At 50.0% G+C, this 16,590-nt stretch overlaps 1 protein-coding gene across 1 annotated transcript in view; it reads left to right on the top strand.

Moving 5' to 3' along the window:
• Positions 1-15,842, top strand: part of LOC110307408 (fer-1-like protein 4) — a 35,691-nt gene extending 19,849 nt beyond the window's left edge. Inside the window, exons 27-43 of the mRNA XM_021179654.1 lie at positions 3,226-3,424; positions 3,564-3,610; positions 3,696-3,824; positions 4,711-4,750; positions 4,839-4,939; positions 5,016-5,150; positions 5,494-5,610; positions 9,841-9,968; positions 10,104-10,274; positions 10,791-10,945; positions 11,648-11,808; positions 12,290-12,375; positions 14,265-14,363; positions 14,521-14,762; positions 15,116-15,396; positions 15,471-15,571; positions 15,650-15,842. Of these exons, the coding sequence (XP_021035313.1) occupies positions 3,226-3,424; positions 3,564-3,610; positions 3,696-3,824; positions 4,711-4,750; positions 4,839-4,939; positions 5,016-5,150; positions 5,494-5,610; positions 9,841-9,968; positions 10,104-10,274; positions 10,791-10,945; positions 11,648-11,808; positions 12,290-12,375; positions 14,265-14,363; positions 14,521-14,762; positions 15,116-15,396; positions 15,471-15,571; positions 15,650-15,842 (2,385 nt within the window). The remainder of the gene's footprint in view (positions 1-3,225; positions 3,425-3,563; positions 3,611-3,695; positions 3,825-4,710; positions 4,751-4,838; positions 4,940-5,015; positions 5,151-5,493; positions 5,611-9,840; positions 9,969-10,103; positions 10,275-10,790; positions 10,946-11,647; positions 11,809-12,289; positions 12,376-14,264; positions 14,364-14,520; positions 14,763-15,115; positions 15,397-15,470; positions 15,572-15,649) is intronic.
• The last annotated feature ends 748 nt before the right edge of the window (positions 15,843-16,590 follow it).

The raw sequence follows: 16,590 nt of genomic DNA, 5'->3' as shown, positions 1-16,590 counted from the left end.
CCCTCTTCTTGATTTTCTTATGTTTTGCAAGTTGTATCTTGGGTGTTCTATGTTTCTGGGCTAATATCCACTTATCAGTGCATGGCTGTGTTCTAATAAAACTTTACTTAAAAAACTGGCAGTGGGCAGGACATGAATCTTGCCTGTAGTTCCATGACCTCTGGATTAATCTTTAGATTGGTGGCATTCTCTTGGTGATGTTGAATGAAGTTGTTAGCTGGAGTCCTGAAGAATAAACATCAGAGAATCTATCCAGTCTCTGAAACACGGGAGGAGAAGAAAAGGGCACTATAGCGGCTTCAGAGATGGCTCAGCCATTAAGAGTCAGTCCCTACTCCCCGAGGCAGAACTTCTCCCCTCTTTCCTTCTTCCCCTCCTCCCCTCCTCCCCCTCTTCCCCTCCCCTTCTCTCTTCTGGAGGTCAGAGAAGCAGGTTGAGGAAGGAGTCAGGTTTCCCTTTCCACATTTACATTTGTTCCAAGGATCACACAGGGTCACTGGGATTGTGTGGCAGGTGCTTTACCCACTGAGCAAGCTTGCCAGTGCTTTTTAACTTTTGAGAGATTTCCATACTGGCTTCCATTATGTGCCCATTACACTCCTAACAGCATTAAATAAGGCGTCCTCTTACCCACATTCTTGCCAGCATTTGTTTTGTTTTTGTTTTGTTTTTTTGAGGCAGGGTTTCTCTGTGTAGCCCTGGCTGTCCTGGAACTCACTCTGTAGACCAGGCTGGCCTTGAACTCACACAGATCCATCTGCTTCTGCCTCCCAAGAGCTGGGATTAGTGTGTGCTACCTCCTGGCCTGTTTCTTCTTTTGAAAACTGCTTGGTAAACTTGCAGAATCACAGGAACTCTTTGCCAGGTGTCCACTTCAGATGGGGACTCATGTCTAGGAAATATAAGGAACTGTGAAGACTAAACACAAACACAACCAAGACAGCGAGACAGCCAGTACTTTCGTTTTATAGAGGCAAAGACCCACTACGTAGCTCACGCTGACCTCAAACTTGTCATGCGTCCCCTGACCCCCAAAGACTGGGCTATCAGGTGTGTGCCACCACATCTTGGTATCAAGGAGGCTAATTTAATACAGTAATCGTATTCCCCCCAAGGGCTGTGTTTAGGGAACAGATACATTCAGACCATAATGAGACCTTTCCTTTCCTTCCAAGGCTCAAATCGGGCAGCACATCGTGTACCTGAAATCTCTCTTGCTGAGCTTGATGGTCTGTAGACAGATCAGCTGGATCAAGCTGTGCTCCCTGGTGTTTCTCACACCTCTTGAAACCCTCTTCATTGTTTTTCTAGCCAGTTCTATCCATTATCAATATTTGTTAGCTGTTATTCACGTCTCTCCAGCTCTGTCACTTCTCTTTTCAGAGTTGAGTATTGATTGGTCCCTGAGACATGCGCCGTAACACACGGCTCCCCCAATCCTCATCCATCACTTCCTATCCTTCTGTATTTTAAACTCTGTTGTTAGGTGCATGTCTGTTTACAGGCGTTTTAGCTTTTTGATGAATCAGCCCCTTTACCACTGTAGAATGACCCTCTGTGTCTCCAGTAATTTTTTGTTTGTTTCTCAGTCTATTTTAACTGATGGTATAACTTCTCTGTCTTTCAATCACTGTTTGCTTGATTATCTCCCAGTTCTTCCAATGTATGTATGTCTTTTTGATTTGTTATTTATTTTTGAGATACTGAGTGTTGAGCTCAGGGCCTCAAACATGCTATGCTATGCAATCAATCGACAACAAAGCCACAGCCTCAGACTTCAGCCTGTGTATGCCTTTGACCCTAAAGACTCTTTCATCTTTCAGGGTGTGGTGGTGTATGTGTTTAATCCCAGCACTTCTGAGGCCAAGGCATGTGGTTCTCCATGAGTTCAAGGCCTGGGGGTTTCAGGGAAGTCACAGTGATAGGAACCTGAGATTGCTTGTCAAATCACATCCACGGTCAAGAGAGGGAATCCATCCATCCATGTCTACTTGAGCTCAGCATCTTCTCTATACCAGCACAGTCCTTTATACACATATACAAATATACTTACACACTTACACAGTCCAGGATGCCCTGCCTAGGGGATGGTGCCTTCCAGGGCAATCTGGGTCTTCCCAATTTACAAGGAACACAATTAGGAAAACCCCTCCCACAACCTGATATAGACCATCCCGCCCTGAGACTCAATTCCCTGGCAGCTCTGGGTTGTATCCAATTGACAAAATGTCACAAATATGAATGCTTATTTTTCACAATTTATTTCAGATTATTACTCATTTTTTTTGACAGAGTCTCACTATATAACTCTGGCTGTCCTGGAATCATGATGTAGACCAGGCTGGCCTCAAACTCACAGAGATCCAGAGATCACCTGCCTCTGCCTCCCAAGCTGGGAATAAAGGCGTGCACCACCATGCCCAGCTATGATTCTCACTTCCAGGACATGGTGGTGTACTTCTGTAACCCCAGAACTTGGAAGACAGCAGCATGAGAATTGGCAACTCTGAAGCTGTCCTTGTCTATATAGCAACTTCCAGGCCAGCCAGGGCTACGTTGCATTTTGGTTTTGGTTTTGTTTTTTGGAGACAGGGTTTCTCTACATAGCTTTGGCTGTCCAGAAACTTGCTCCACCAACCAGGCTGGCCTCGAACTCACAGAGCCACCTGCTTCTGACTCCTGAGTGCTGGAATTAAAGACATGCTACAGCTGCCTGGTTACAAAGCATCTTATTAAAAACTTTTTAAAATCTGGTAATTGAATTGCAGGGACAGGTATATGCTTTTCTCCAGCATAGCTCTGTTTCTTCTCCTCTTTGGACAGGATAAATGAAGCCAGTGATCAGGTGTAATCATTGATCTCCCCCTCTTAGGTACCAGGGATAGCTAGGCAATCTCCTGGCTAAAGTCCATAATAGTTTATGGTTTGGACTCTATATTTGCCAGGTGAGCATTGTCTTATGCCTAAGAGCAACACTAACCTGTGCTCCTGGGGGCACTTTGTAGGTGCCAAAGTCCCTTTGCCTCAGTCATGTCACCATATTTAGGACAGTCTATTAGTCCAGACCGTGTCCCTTCTTTACCTGGGCAGAGACAGAGGCCGTGATGACGTTAGGGGCTGACAGTGTGGCAGATATGGGCACAGACTGACTCGTTTCTCCACCTGCTCTGTGCTCCTGTCTTCCTTCCCCAGGGCTTGGACTCACTTCCCGTTTCCTCTTTCTAGGACCTGCCAGAACAGCCATATCTGCAGCCCCCGCTGAGCATCTTGGTGATTGAACGCCGGGCCTTTGGCCGGACCGTTCTTGTGGGTTCCCATATTGTTCCCCACATGCTTAGATTCATACTCCAGGGTCATGAGGATCCCCAAGAGGAGGAAGAAACAGAGGAGGAGACAAGGGACCTGGTGCCACATGGGCCTCAAGGTCAGGAGTGTTCTCCGCAGGGGCCAGCAGATAGAAGCCCCTCTGGATCTTGGTACAGGCGGCTCCAGTGGACCGTCTTATGGGGTTCGGAGTCTGCTTTCTACTGGCCTAAACTCATGGCATCCCTTCCTACTCCCAGGAGAGAAGCCTCTGACTGAAGCAGGAACATCCAGACAGCTTCTGAAGGTGATGGGGGTGGTCCATAGCTGGACAGGGACGTCAGGGCTTGTGGTGGTACTGGCTGAGAATCACCAGGTCCTCTCTGCCTCAGGCCCCTCTAAAGAAGCTCACCTTAGGACTCCTGGGTCAAGGCCCTGAGCTAGAGGAAGACATCCCAGATCCAGAAGAGATGGACTGGTGGTCCAAGTACTATGCCTCCCTGCAGGAGTTCCAGGGGCAGGTAGGAGGAGTGGGACCCGATGAAAGGCAAGGAGAGGTCTCAGGCAACAGAGCCCTGCGTGTTCCAGGATCACTCTTGATCGCAGTGATTTTCCTTCTCAGCTCAGTTTTAGGGGTCAGATATCAGTATTTCTGTTGGCTACCACTCTGTTGTTGTCTAATAAAAATAGAACCCATTAAACCCAGCCCTCCATCCCTGTGAGTTCGAGGCCAGCCTGGTCTACATAACCAGTTATAGGCCAGGCAGGGATACACAACCTGTAGACCAGGCTAGCCTCGAATTCAGAGATTTGTGTACCTCTGCCTTCCAAATGCTGGGATAAAAGGCATGTGCCACCACTACATGGATCTTTTTTTTTTTAATTTTAATTTTAATTTAAAAAATAAAAGGAAGCCAGGTGTGGTAGGGTATATTGTTAAATCCCAATACTTGGGAGGCAGAGGCAGGTGGGTGTCTGTGAGTTTGAGGCCGGCCTGGTCTACAAAGCAAGTTCCAGGAGAGTCAGGGCTATTACAAAGAAAACCCTATCTTGAAAAACAAACAAAAAAGTAAAAGAGGACAAATGTGGTTAATTTTAGTAATGTTTTACTAATATATATATATATATATATATCATAATTTCGAGTAGTAATTATCATAACAATAATGAGCTATTTTGCATTCTCGGCGTTAAGTCTGGTGTGCGTTCCACCTCACAGCACCTCTCAGTGCAGACTAATCTCACACGTCAAGGACTCAGTGACCATATGTGGGTGGCGGTGACCAAGGTCACAGGACCAGACAATAAAGGCAACATCTAAAAAGGAAGTGACTGTGTAGCTGGGAAAGGGGGTGGGCCACTCATGGAGGGGAATGGCCAGGATCCCTGACCTGCCTTTGATTTCAGCTCAGCTCTGATGATGAGATGGACGAGGCTGGAGATGCAGGTGAGAGTCCCCGCTCTTCGCTCCTGTTCCTTTTGTCCACCTACCCCACCTCCATAGTTCTTACCTGGGCCATTTTTGCTGTTTCCAGATGGAACCCATCTCATTTCTGGGGACAGGGAGGCCCAGGAGCAGGGGGAGACTGATAACAAAGTCTCTGTACCTCGGAAGAAAGCAATCGCTACCCTGAAGGTGACGGGGTGCTGGGGAGAAGGGAGTCCCTGGGATTCGGGGTATAGAGTTGTCACCGAAGCCCCTTGCCTTTCAGATCTACAACAGCTCTCTGGAGGACGAGTTTAGCCACTTTGAAGACTGGCTGAGTGTGTTCCCCCTGTACAGAGGACAAGGCGGCCAGGATGGAGATGGAGAGGGAGCATCCGGACACTTTGTGGGCAAGTTCAAGGTATGCGTGCGAGAAGAAAAGGGCATGGAAAAAGACTAGAAAAACTTTCTTACAGGCTGCAGAGATGACTCAGGGGCTAACACTGGCTGCTCTTGCAGAGGACATAGATTCCATTCTCAGTATCATAGTGTGGTTCACAACCAACCTTAAGTCCAATTCCAGGGGACCTGACACCCTCCTGTGACCTGTGGGACCACACTCACACCACACGTAAACACAGACATACCTGCAGGGAAAACACTCACACATAAAACAAAATAAATAGATCTAATGTAATTGATTTTTAAAGACTTAACCTTTCTTACCAAGCCTTCTTCTGTCTCCCCCACCACCACCACCTCAGGGCTCCTTCCTAATTTACCCCGAGTCAGAGGCCAAATCCTTCTCTGAGCCTCAGATCTCCAGGGGGATCCCCCAGAACCGGCCCATCAAGCTTCTAGTCAGAGTGTATATAGTGAAGGTGAGTAGTGGTTGGTTCGTCCTCATGGCGCAGAGACAATATTGTGAAGTCTACAGAAGAAAGGCTCTCAAAGGTCCTCAGAGATCACAGAGGCTCACTCCTTCAGGGGTTGGGTAGAAGTCCCGGGTGTGGTTAGACTTCCCATCCCTCACAAAGCTTGCTGGTATCAGGACTTTTTTACATTCCGGTCTTGGGTTCGGGACGCTGTAGACTGTAGTGTCAGCTCCCCAGTTCCAGATTACCCTGTAGTTCCTCCCATTGTCATGTCTGTCATGCAGGCCTAGCGGGGCCCCGGAACTTCCTTAAAGGAATCTTGGGGAGCAAGAGGGAAGGAGCAGGTTGCTCTGCTGGTTGCTATGTCCCCACTCTCCTGTTTCAGACAGCATGCTTCACCCTGACCTAAGGATCTAGGACATCATGGGAAGAGACATTCTGTCACCACCTGACCCTCCTAGGGAACTGCTGAGCGTAGAACTCATTCTTACTGTCCCTTTTAACAACAGGGCAGACAGGGTGATCTGAGATAAATTACTTTGTAAGACATTTAGACATGCTAGTCAAAATTATTTTTTAATGAATCCGAAGCTCTAAAGAAAGAAAACTTTCCTTTCCCTGAGTGAGGAGGCAGCGGTAGTTTTTCCAGGTGAGCCCTGGAGCTCAGGCTGTCTCCAAAGGGTTTGTCCACATCTGAACTTTGACCTTGGGGGTCTTAGAGCCTGAGCAAGGGAGGGGGCTGGAAACAAGGACCTCTGAGAAAAGCAGGCCAGCAGGCGGCTTGCCAATGGGAAAGGAGTCTGTTTCGGGGCAACTGTCTTTCTGGGGGATGTGCATTTAGCAAGGTCCCACACTGATTTAAGACTAGGATTTATATTTTCTGTTTAAACCAAAAAACTCAAAACTGAGAGTTGAGGTTTGGCTCAGAACACTTCCAAGGCGTGTTCAAGGCCATGGCAGAGGAAACAACAATCTTAGGATCATATCTGTGATCTCAGCTCCCAGGAGGCCAAGACAGGAGGATTACTGTGAATTCCAGGCCAACCTGAGCTACATAGTGAGACCAAAACCCAACCCAACCCAGTCCAACCCCCTAAAATCCCCAAACCCAAACCATAACTAGGCATAGCCATGTCGACCATGGAATCTGTGGAAGAAAGAGAATCAAAATCCCAACCTAGGGCCTGCAAGGTAGCTCAGCAGGTAAGAGCACGGGCTGCTCCTCCAAAGGACCGGGCTGATTCCCAATACCCACGAGGCAGCTCACTAACATCTGTAACTCCAGTACCAGGGCATCTGATGCTTTCTTCTGGCTACTGTCTCAGGCATTCACCTGGTGGGTAAATAGACATACATGAAGGCAAAATACCCACACACGGGGCTGGAGAGATGGCTCAGTGGTTAAGAACACTGACTGCTATTCTAGAGGTCCTGAGTTCAAATCCCAGCCACCACACGGTGGCTCCCAACCATCTGTAATGGGATCTGATGCCCTCTTCTAGTGTGTCTGAAGACAGTTATACTGTACTCATATAAATAAAATAATAAAACTTTAAAAAATACCCACACACATAAAAAATAAAATGAAAATCAAACAAAAACCCTCAGCAAACCAAAGAAGCCAACTAACCAAAACCAAATAAGCGAGCAAACAGTCAAAACAGCCAAACAAGCGAGTGGTGCCCACCGTGGCTACAGTCTCAGAACTGCGGCAGGAGAGGCAAGAGAATCAGAAACTCAAGGCCAGCTTCAGCTACATGCTAAGCTATAGGCTAGCCTGCTCCACCAGAGACCCTGCCTCCTAAAACCAAGAATTACAAACCAGCAAACAAAACCCAAATTCATTCAAAGTGACCGTAAACCCAGCCTCAAAGTTTCCATAGGGTTAAAAACAAACGTGGGCTCACAGCACAAAATTATAGAATATGTAAGAAAACAGTATCAGGAGAAATGACCGAAGCCCTGCACAGCAAGGATAACAGACACCACGCTGTTCTGGATGTTAGAACTGTCAGTCATTAGGTGAGAAATAACAGCTTACATGGGTTTTGTAAGCAGAGATAGCTCCACTGTCAGAAGTGACTTGCAAAGATGGTGGGATTGTAAAGGGTTTGCTGTATCAGCATGAGAATCCAAGTTCAATTCTGTAACTCACTACTGGGGGAAAAATAAAACAAAACCCAAGTGTGAGGCTTTACACTTGTAACCTTAGCACTGAGGTGGGTGCCTGACCAGCCAGCTGAGCTTCATTGTCAACTTCCAGGCCAACACACACACACACACACAGACTCGCACACATTCACCCACACAGAGAAAAATGACACCCTGGAGAGTGGAAAGGTAACTTGGTAAGAAAAGTGTTTGCCTTGGAAGCCCAGAGACCTGGGTTTGATCCTAAGAACCCATGCAAAAACAAACAAACAAACAAACAAACCAGACTTGTGCACATAGTTGGAATCCCAGAGTAGGAAAGGTGGAGATGGGTGGAGCCCTGTGGCTCACTGGCCACTCACTTTAGCTTACATGGCCAGTTCCAGGCCAGTGGGAGATGCTGTCAAACAAACAGAAGTGTAGACAGTAAGGAACAGCACCCAAGGAGGCGCTTTGACTTCAACATGCACATATACACACCTGTGCCCTCATGAACACACAAAAGCAATTTGAGAGCTGGGCCTGGCTGCACAGACCTGTAATTGCAGCCTCTTTGGAGGCTGGGGTAGGATTGGAAATTTAAGACCCCGAGGACTGGAACCATGGCTCAGAGACGGGATGCTCTCTCAGTGTACACAGAGCCCTGGATTTAATCCCCAGAATCACACACACCAGGTGTGGGGTGTGCCTGTAGCCCCAGCACTCAGGAGGTGAGAGCAAAGGGGTCAGGAGTTCAAGGCCAGCCTCAACCATCAAGCAAGTTTGAGGGCAGCCTGAGCTACGTGAGCCCTTGTCTCAAGCTTGACTAGGGGTCTGGTAGGTAACGTGCTTGCTATAAAAGCAGGGAAACGTTTGCATCCCCAGTGCCTGTGTAGAAAGCTGGCCTTGGTGGTGCGCACCTAGGATCCTGGCGCGAAGAAGGTGGGGGCTGGATGACCACTGAGATGCACTGGCCGGCCTGCTGAGCTACCCTGGCAAGCTCCAGGGTCAGTGAGAGACCGTATCTCAAAAATAAGATAGGGACTGGGAAAGACTCCCAGGGATTGATTTAAGGCTCCCCATAGGCACGCACACATTCATGAAGGTACATATGTATACACCAAACTACACACACACACACACACACACACACACACACAGAGAAAGACTTAAAAGCAGGTAGCTGACGACATAGCTGGGTGGTGGAACATTTGCCTACTAAGCAGGAGGCCCTGGGTTCAAACTCCAGTCTTGAAAAAAGGCTGCCTGAATAGTTTGGAAAAAAAAATAACCCACATATTTCTAAAACTGAAAAGTCAGTATAAAAACAACTGCCCAGGCATATAAAAATGGGTATGTAGAGTATTATATAACTGTTTAAAATGAGTGAGAAAGATCTTTGTGTCCTTAAACCGAGTAGTTTCCAGAAGCTGGCATAGGGTGAAAATAGGAAAGTACAAAGGACTGTGGGTAGTGTGGTCTTTATGTATATGAGAAACACTGATCGTGGTTTCATAATAAAAGTCTTGGAGACTCCGTGTAGCAAAAGCAAGACAGATTCATTTTCAGTTTAGAAGCCAGATGTCAACCTAGACAAAAGGCAAATGTGATGGGTATGCCAGTTTGGTACAAAATAGTGAGTTTGATATCCCTAGTCATATTTCCCATCCCCAGCCCCCCAGGCAAATTCTTGAGATAGGACAGATCTTCCTGGTGTCTAGTATTGTCCCCTCCCCTATTCTCATCCTGTGGGCTCATCCTATGGCTGAGTCACACAGTAGATTTTTCTACCTTTTCAACCTTAGGCTGAACTGTCAACAAGAGCTAGGCACCAACTGCTGGAGACCGGCCTCGTGCCTCTAGCTTACCTGCCATTCTCCAATGGGTTCTAAACAAATCTCCTACATGAATGGGCTGTAAGGATTTATTTCTTACAATTCGATGAAGAAGAGCCAGGGGCTGTGATGTGGCAGTTGGCTAGCGAGGAGGAGGGCCTGGGTTTGACCTCCAGCATCTCATAAAATCCTGAAATTAGGTCCAACAAGGGCCTGGGCTTCCAGGATGCTAGACCTCCTGACTCCACTGGATTTGGCTTCTACCCCCTAGGCTACCAACCTGGCTCCTGCAGACCCCAATGGCAAGGCAGACCCCTATGTGGTGGTTAGCGCTGGCAAGGAACAGCGGGACACTAAGGAACGCTACATCCCCAAGCAACTCAACCCCATCTTTGGAGAGTGAGGCTGGGCCCTGGGCTTGGGAATGGGGGCGTCCCCGGCTCCACAGCTTCTTGCCTAGGCAACTGTGGTGAGGGCTGGACACTGCCACCCCAGGTCTCCTCTGAGGGCATGGATCGGTCGCTTCCTTTCCAGGGTCCTGGAGCTGAGTGTCTCCCTCCCAGGCCAGCCAGAGCTGACTGTGGCCGTATTCGACCATGACCTCGTGGGTTCCGATGACCTCATTGGGGAGACCCACATTGACCTGGAAAACAGATTCTATAGCCACCACAGAGCCAACTGTGGGCTGGCCTCCCAGTATGACGTGTGAGTCAGTACGGCAGGGCCCTAAGAAGCCATTTCCAAAACAAACACCTGCGAAGTTCACATCCCCACTTAAAAACTTGGGTGCTGGTCTTCTCCTTCATCTTGTCTGAGGCAGGGTCTCCTCACTGTTGTGTGCCAGGCTACCTGGCTCGTAAGCTTCCAGTCTCCTGTCTCCACCTCCATCTCCCACAGGAGTTGTGAGATTACTCACACTTGCACTGCTGACCTTTGTGTGGGCTCTGGGGATTTGAATTCAGGGCCTCATGGGTAGGCCACAAGCCCTTTGATACAGCTCCAAACAGATCTCTCAGTCCTCACAGGACCATCTCTGTTTCCAAAAGGGGAGCTTCTCCTACCCCCTAGCAAGACATCCTAGACATTTGGTATCCAAGACCTGAGCTTGGGTATTGGGGTTTTGGTACTAAGTCATTCGACCTCTTTGACCTCAGTTCTTCCTCTTCCCTTTGTGTCCCACTGTGCTCACACACAGTCCTAGCTGTTCCCTTCTGCCCGCAGGAATGGGTACAATGCCTGGCGAGATGCATTCCGGCCTTCACAGATCCTGGCTGGGCTGTGCCAGCGCTGTGGCCTTCCCGTCCCTGAATACCGAGCCGGGGCTGTCAAAGTGGGCAGCCGAGTTTTTCTGACACCATCTGAGGCCCCGCCTCCAGGTACCAGACCCTGTCTGTTGGACAGGCCACAGCGGGTAGGAGGGAGGTAGACCAAGGCACAGGACGCACCAGGTGTCGGGCTCCTGTGCCCAGCAGAGCCCACTGACCGCAGCAGGCACAGGGGTGTTTGTGAGTTTGGCTGAGTTAGGACAAGATTCCTGGATGTTGGGAGAAAATGATCTCAGGTTGACCTCCTGGAGCACAGGATCAGATCTATACAGTCTGTGGCTATGGAATTCACACTTCACATGGCTGAACAGGGCTTGATCAAAGGTGATGGCTGGCTCTTCCACAGTCTTCAGTCAGTAGTTATAGCAGCACCCCTGCCACCCCACCCCCCACCCCCCACTTTTTGTACATGATAGGCTTGCTCTCTCAGGCCACAGGGTTTTGGGTTTTGTTGTTGTTGCTTTTTAGTTTAGTTTAGTTTAGTTTAGTTTTTCTGGATGGCAGCTGTTGAGGAGGTCTCTCTCTATGGAGCCCTGGCTGTCCTGGAACTTACTATGTAGACTAAGTTGTCCTTAAACTCACAGAGATCCTCCTGCCTCTGCTGGGATTAAAGGTGTGAATCACCATGCCCCGCACAGGCCACAGGCTTTATCTAGTACAGTGCCAGTCTCAGTGGAGAGCTACTGAGGAGGGCGGGGCAGGGGAGGGGGAGGGAGGGTTCTGTGAAGCCAAGCCCATACCCCCTTGTTTCAGATGACAGGAAACCCAAGGTGACAAGTGAGGCTTCTGAGGAGGCCCAAGCATTGCACGTGTTGAGGCGTTGGCAGGAGATGCCAGGCCTTGGGATCCAGCTGGTACCTGAGCATGTGGAAACACGGCCTCTGTACCATCCTCGCAGCCCTGGGCTACTGCAGGTGAAGGAACTGTAGCACCCCTAAGACTCAAGACTCCCACCTGACTCTGGACCCTTTCCCCAAGTCCTCTGCCCATACACAACTACCACTGACCCTGGCTCCTGGTGTCAGTAAGCATTCTATGCAGCCTTGGAGTCTTGGCCCTGTCATGGGCTCCTTAGTTCTTGTCCTAGAAGATCCCCAACCCTGAGCCAACAAGGTTCAGACCCAGGGCTCCACCCTGGGTTATCTGGGCCTCAAGAACACCATATACTACTCTTGATTTCAATTTCCTTTCTTGGAAACTTATCTTGAACCCAGACTTTGCCTTGACCTTGGCAACCTCACGTTAGACTCTTACCTTTACCCTAATACCCCAAATCTACCCAGTAACTCCTGCCCTTCACCTTCCTCATTCCCCACTGGGGACAGAGCAGCACTGGATTCCCTGAAGAAAAGGAGTTCTCTAGCAAGACCCTGCATCCTGGTTTTGTGCTCTTAGGGATCCCTTCATATGTGGATTGACATCTTCCCCAGTGATGTGCCGGCCCCACCCCCAGTTGACATCAAGCCTCGGCAGCCAATCAGGTGAGAGAATTTGGGCCTCTCTACTCTCTGGAAACCCAACCTCCATTGAATGAGGCCAAGACTTCTGCCTGTGACTTGTGGGCAGTTGAGTTTCATACCCCCCCTTGCCCATAAGCCATGAACATTGTTCTGTATAGTGTCCAGATGTCCTTCAGTAAACCCTGCTCCTCCCTGGGCTAGCACAAATGCAGTTCTATGAGGATATCTCTTCTACCTCTAGGCTCTGCTCTTCTTGGTATACCTCTTAGGGAGCCCCCACCCCTTTTTTAATGTGTACTGATCTTTTGTCTGCATGTATGTCTGTGTATTGCAAGCTCGCCTGTGGCCTGCAGAGGCCAGAAGGAGGGTGGCATCAAATCTCCTGAGCCACAGAAGACTGTAAGTCACACTGTGGATGCTGGGAACTGAACCTGAGTCCTTTGGCAGAGCAACAAGTGCTCTTAATCACTGAGTCATCTCTTCAGCTCCTCAGAGACCCTTTTGCAGCCTAAGGACAAGACAGCTTCTAAGAGTGTTGGCTTATCTCTTAAGAACCAGGCTTGTTGAGTGGAAATAAATGCCTTTAGAGCCAAGGCCCAAAGCTACTTCCCCACACCGGCCACTGGCTGGTCTAGGTGATGCTGTCACCGTGGGGAGGGACTTTGGCAGCACAGCTTGACAATTTCTGTGGTCTTCCCAAGCCTGAGTCCAATAGAAGCCCGTCCCACCAGAACCACACAGATTGACAAAGTGGTTGGGCAGAGTCAGAGGGAAACCGGGTATGGCAGTGTATCTGTGTACTCAGAAGGCAGAGGCAGGAAGATCAGGAGTTCAAAGGCCAGCCTCAGTTTCATAGAGATCAGGGTTAGCCTGGGCTACATGAGACCCTGTCTCAACCAAACAAAATCAGAGATTGTTAATAAACGAAGCGAAGAGACATCCAAGCAACCCCCTGACAACCACGAGGCCGTGCCGGGGAGGAAACAGAATGTCCCAGCTCTCATGTTCTCACCCCTTCCCTCTCTGCCTGTCTTTTCTCATACTTTCCTGTACCCCAGAACTTCAGCTTATACACCATGTGGCTCGCTGTGGCTCTAACTGAAGCTGACAGCTGCTGAACCACTCAAGAGTCCCAGGCTTCTGACTCCACATGATAAGAAGCTCACTGTACTGGCTCGGATCAGAGCACTCCTGGTGCTGCAATTGTAGTGGGAAATGATCAGTGGTACCTGACTCAGCTCTTTTCTGTTCCCACAGTCCCCCTCTTGTCTTTTGAGACGAGGTCTTACATAGCTCCAGCTGGCCCTGAACTAGGGATGCAGCCATGGATGGCTTTTGAACTCTCTTAACCCTCTTGCCTCTACTTCTCCAGTGCTGGGATTGACAGGCATGCATCACCACACCTTACTATAGTGCTGGAGATCGAGCCCAGGGCCCCTCAGAAGCTAGGCAAGCACTCAACTGAACAAAGATCAAAGATTTTTCAGCTGTTGTGGTTTGGGGACAGGGTCTCATGCAGCCTCCTGGATGAACTCCAAACCTCTGGGGTGAGGGGAGCTGATACTACAGGCCTGTGTGCCACCACCCCCACTTAAGAGTTGCTGGGTAGGGCTGGTGAGATGGCTCAGTGGATAAGAGCACCCGACTGCTCTTCCAGAGGTCCAGAGTTCAAATCCCAGCAACCACATGGTGGCTCACAACCATCCGTAACGAGATCTGGCGCCCTCTTCTGGAGTTTCTGAGGACAGCTACAGTGTACTTACATATAATAAATAAATAAATCTTTAAAAAAAAAAAAAAGAGTTGCTGGGTAGTCAACCCCGGGACTGTGGGGTTGTAGGCCAGTATTCTACCCACTGAGCTACACTCCCAGGACCCTTGTTAACAGTCTGAAACCACTGCCTCTCCAGCTATGAGCTCAGAGTTGTCATCTGGAACACGGACGATGTGGCTCTGGATGATGTGAACCCACTCACTGGAGAGATGTCAAGCGACATCTATGTGAAAAGGTAGGCCTACAGGCCAGACTGGCCAAATGGCTGCTCTACAGGAAACTGCAAATGGGGACCCCGTGTTCACATCCTCTGTGTGCTGACGGCTGAGTCCTGGGTGTGGCCCTAGTCCTGATACCCATCTTGCCCTGGGCTGTCTCCTTCCCTCACCCAGCTGGGTAAAGGGTCTGGAGCAGGACAGACAGGAGACAGATGTCCACTTCAACTCCCTGACCGGAGAGGGCAACTTCAACTGGCGCTTTGTGTTCCGCTTTGACTACCTGCCGACGGAGCGGGAGGTGAGCGTCCGGCGCAAGCCTGGACCCTTCGCCCTTGAGGAGGCTGAGTTCCGGCAGCCAGCAGTGCTGGTCCTGCAGGTCTGGGACTACGACCGAATCTCTGCCAACGACTTTCTTGGTACTTAGCTTTCCTAACCTCAAGTCTACACTTATCTGTCCCTGTTGTCTTTGCACCAACCTTTTCCTCTTTGTCCCTTAGTTTAAATTCTAACCTTGAATCCTGTTGATTTCAGAGCCCAGGCTTATACCTAGTGTTCAGGGAGCTTGGTGCAGTAAAACCTCTTCCATGCTCCCCCACCTCCCCCTACTGTCCTGAAGTCACTTTGGAGTCCCTCTGTGACCTTTGATTGGCGGTCTGATTCTAGACCTCTATAGCTGTGGTCTGACCACTATCTTCCCTCTGGGTCTTTGCAACCCTGGGTGCTGCCTCTTCAGCTCCTGGCCCTAACCTCGTGAGTTCTGCTCTCACAGGGTCCCTGGAGTTGCAGCTACCAGACATGGTGAGGGGGGCCCGGGACCCTGAGCACTGTTCTGTTCGACTAGCCCTTGATGGGGCAGGGCCGAGGTGCAATCTGTTCCGCTGTCATCGTTTGCGGGGTTGGTGGCCAGTGGTGAAGATGAAGGACATGGAAGATGTGGAGAGGGAGGCCAGAGAAGCTCAGGCTGGCAAGAAAAGGAAGAGGAAGAGAAGGAAGGGCCGGCCAGAAGACCTGGAGTTCACAGACACAGCGGGCAACGTCTACATCCTCACAGTGCGTAGCCCATAATGACCAAGGGCTGGCTCCGGCTAGACTCTGTCCACTGACCACCCACCATTTTCTTCTAGGGGAAGGTTGAGGCAGAGTTTGAACTGCTAACTGTGGAGGAGGCAGAGAAGCGGCCGGTTGGGAAGGGGCGAAAGGAGCCAGAGCCTCTGGAGAAACCCAAGTAAGTAGCCCAAGCTTGGGTAGTTGGGGTCACTGGCAGGGGCTTCCTGGTCACTGTGACTGCACCCTTCCTCAACAGCCGCCCCAAAACCTCCTTCAACTGGTTTGTGAACCCCCTCAAGACTTTCATCTTCTTCATCTGGCGCCGGTACTGGCGCATCCTGGTGCTGCTGCTGCTGCTGGCGTTAATCACCATCTTCCTCCTCCTCGTCTTCTACACCATCCCCGGACAGATCAGCGAGGTCATCTTCAGCCCTGTCCACAAACACTAATCCAAGTGACCAGGGACACACTTCAGGGTCACAATCTTTCAAACCTGCTCTTGAAGTCCTTCCTTCCAATGTGACCTGGAAGGGTTCAGTCCTTGGGTTCAATAAACTCTATCACAGGCCAGGGCTGTCTTTTGTAGGTGGTGCAGGCTCTCAGGTAGCACCAGAAGCTGGGCATTTGCTAGGATGCACAGGGATGGAACTGCCCATGTGCGATCCCAGGAAAGGACAAGCTCTAAAGTCTGAGTGGACTCTGTCACCTGTACCCTCACCAGCAGCCTTCCTGTTCCTGCCAGTGGCTGGGTCCCTCTCTTGCCCTGCTTATGGCTCTGCCTTCCCTGACATCTAAGCACTGCCCTGAGTGACCCTCCTAAGAGCATGGGGCAAACCAAACCAAGAAGCCAAGGATGGGTGGGTTACCAGAAGGACCCCAGGTTAGCAAGAGAAAGTCATCACCTCCGACTTCTAGGGGACACTGGACATAGCTCTCAGGTGGTCTGTCACCTGGACCTAGGGCACAGTGCCCTCCAGTGAGCTTGCTGCCATCATTGTACTTTGCTTCCCAGCCATGGTCTTATGAACTGGCTGCTGTCCTGGCTCCCAAGGCTGTGGACTGGTGACACTATGGGGCTTGGGAGTGAGCAGAGCCACAGGACTGAGGCCAGGCTGTGGGAGGTGGCCTCTGCTTTAGCTGTCTGTCAGTGCAGACGTGATGAGGCCAGGCTGTGGGAGGTGGCCTCTGCTTTAGCTG

The sequence above is a fragment of the Mus caroli genome, chromosome 2, assembly GCF_900094665.2.
Source record: "Mus caroli chromosome 2, CAROLI_EIJ_v1.1, whole genome shotgun sequence".
Taxonomy (NCBI): domain Eukaryota; kingdom Metazoa; phylum Chordata; class Mammalia; order Rodentia; family Muridae; genus Mus; species Mus caroli.
This window is presented reverse-complemented; position numbering and strand designations above follow the sequence as displayed.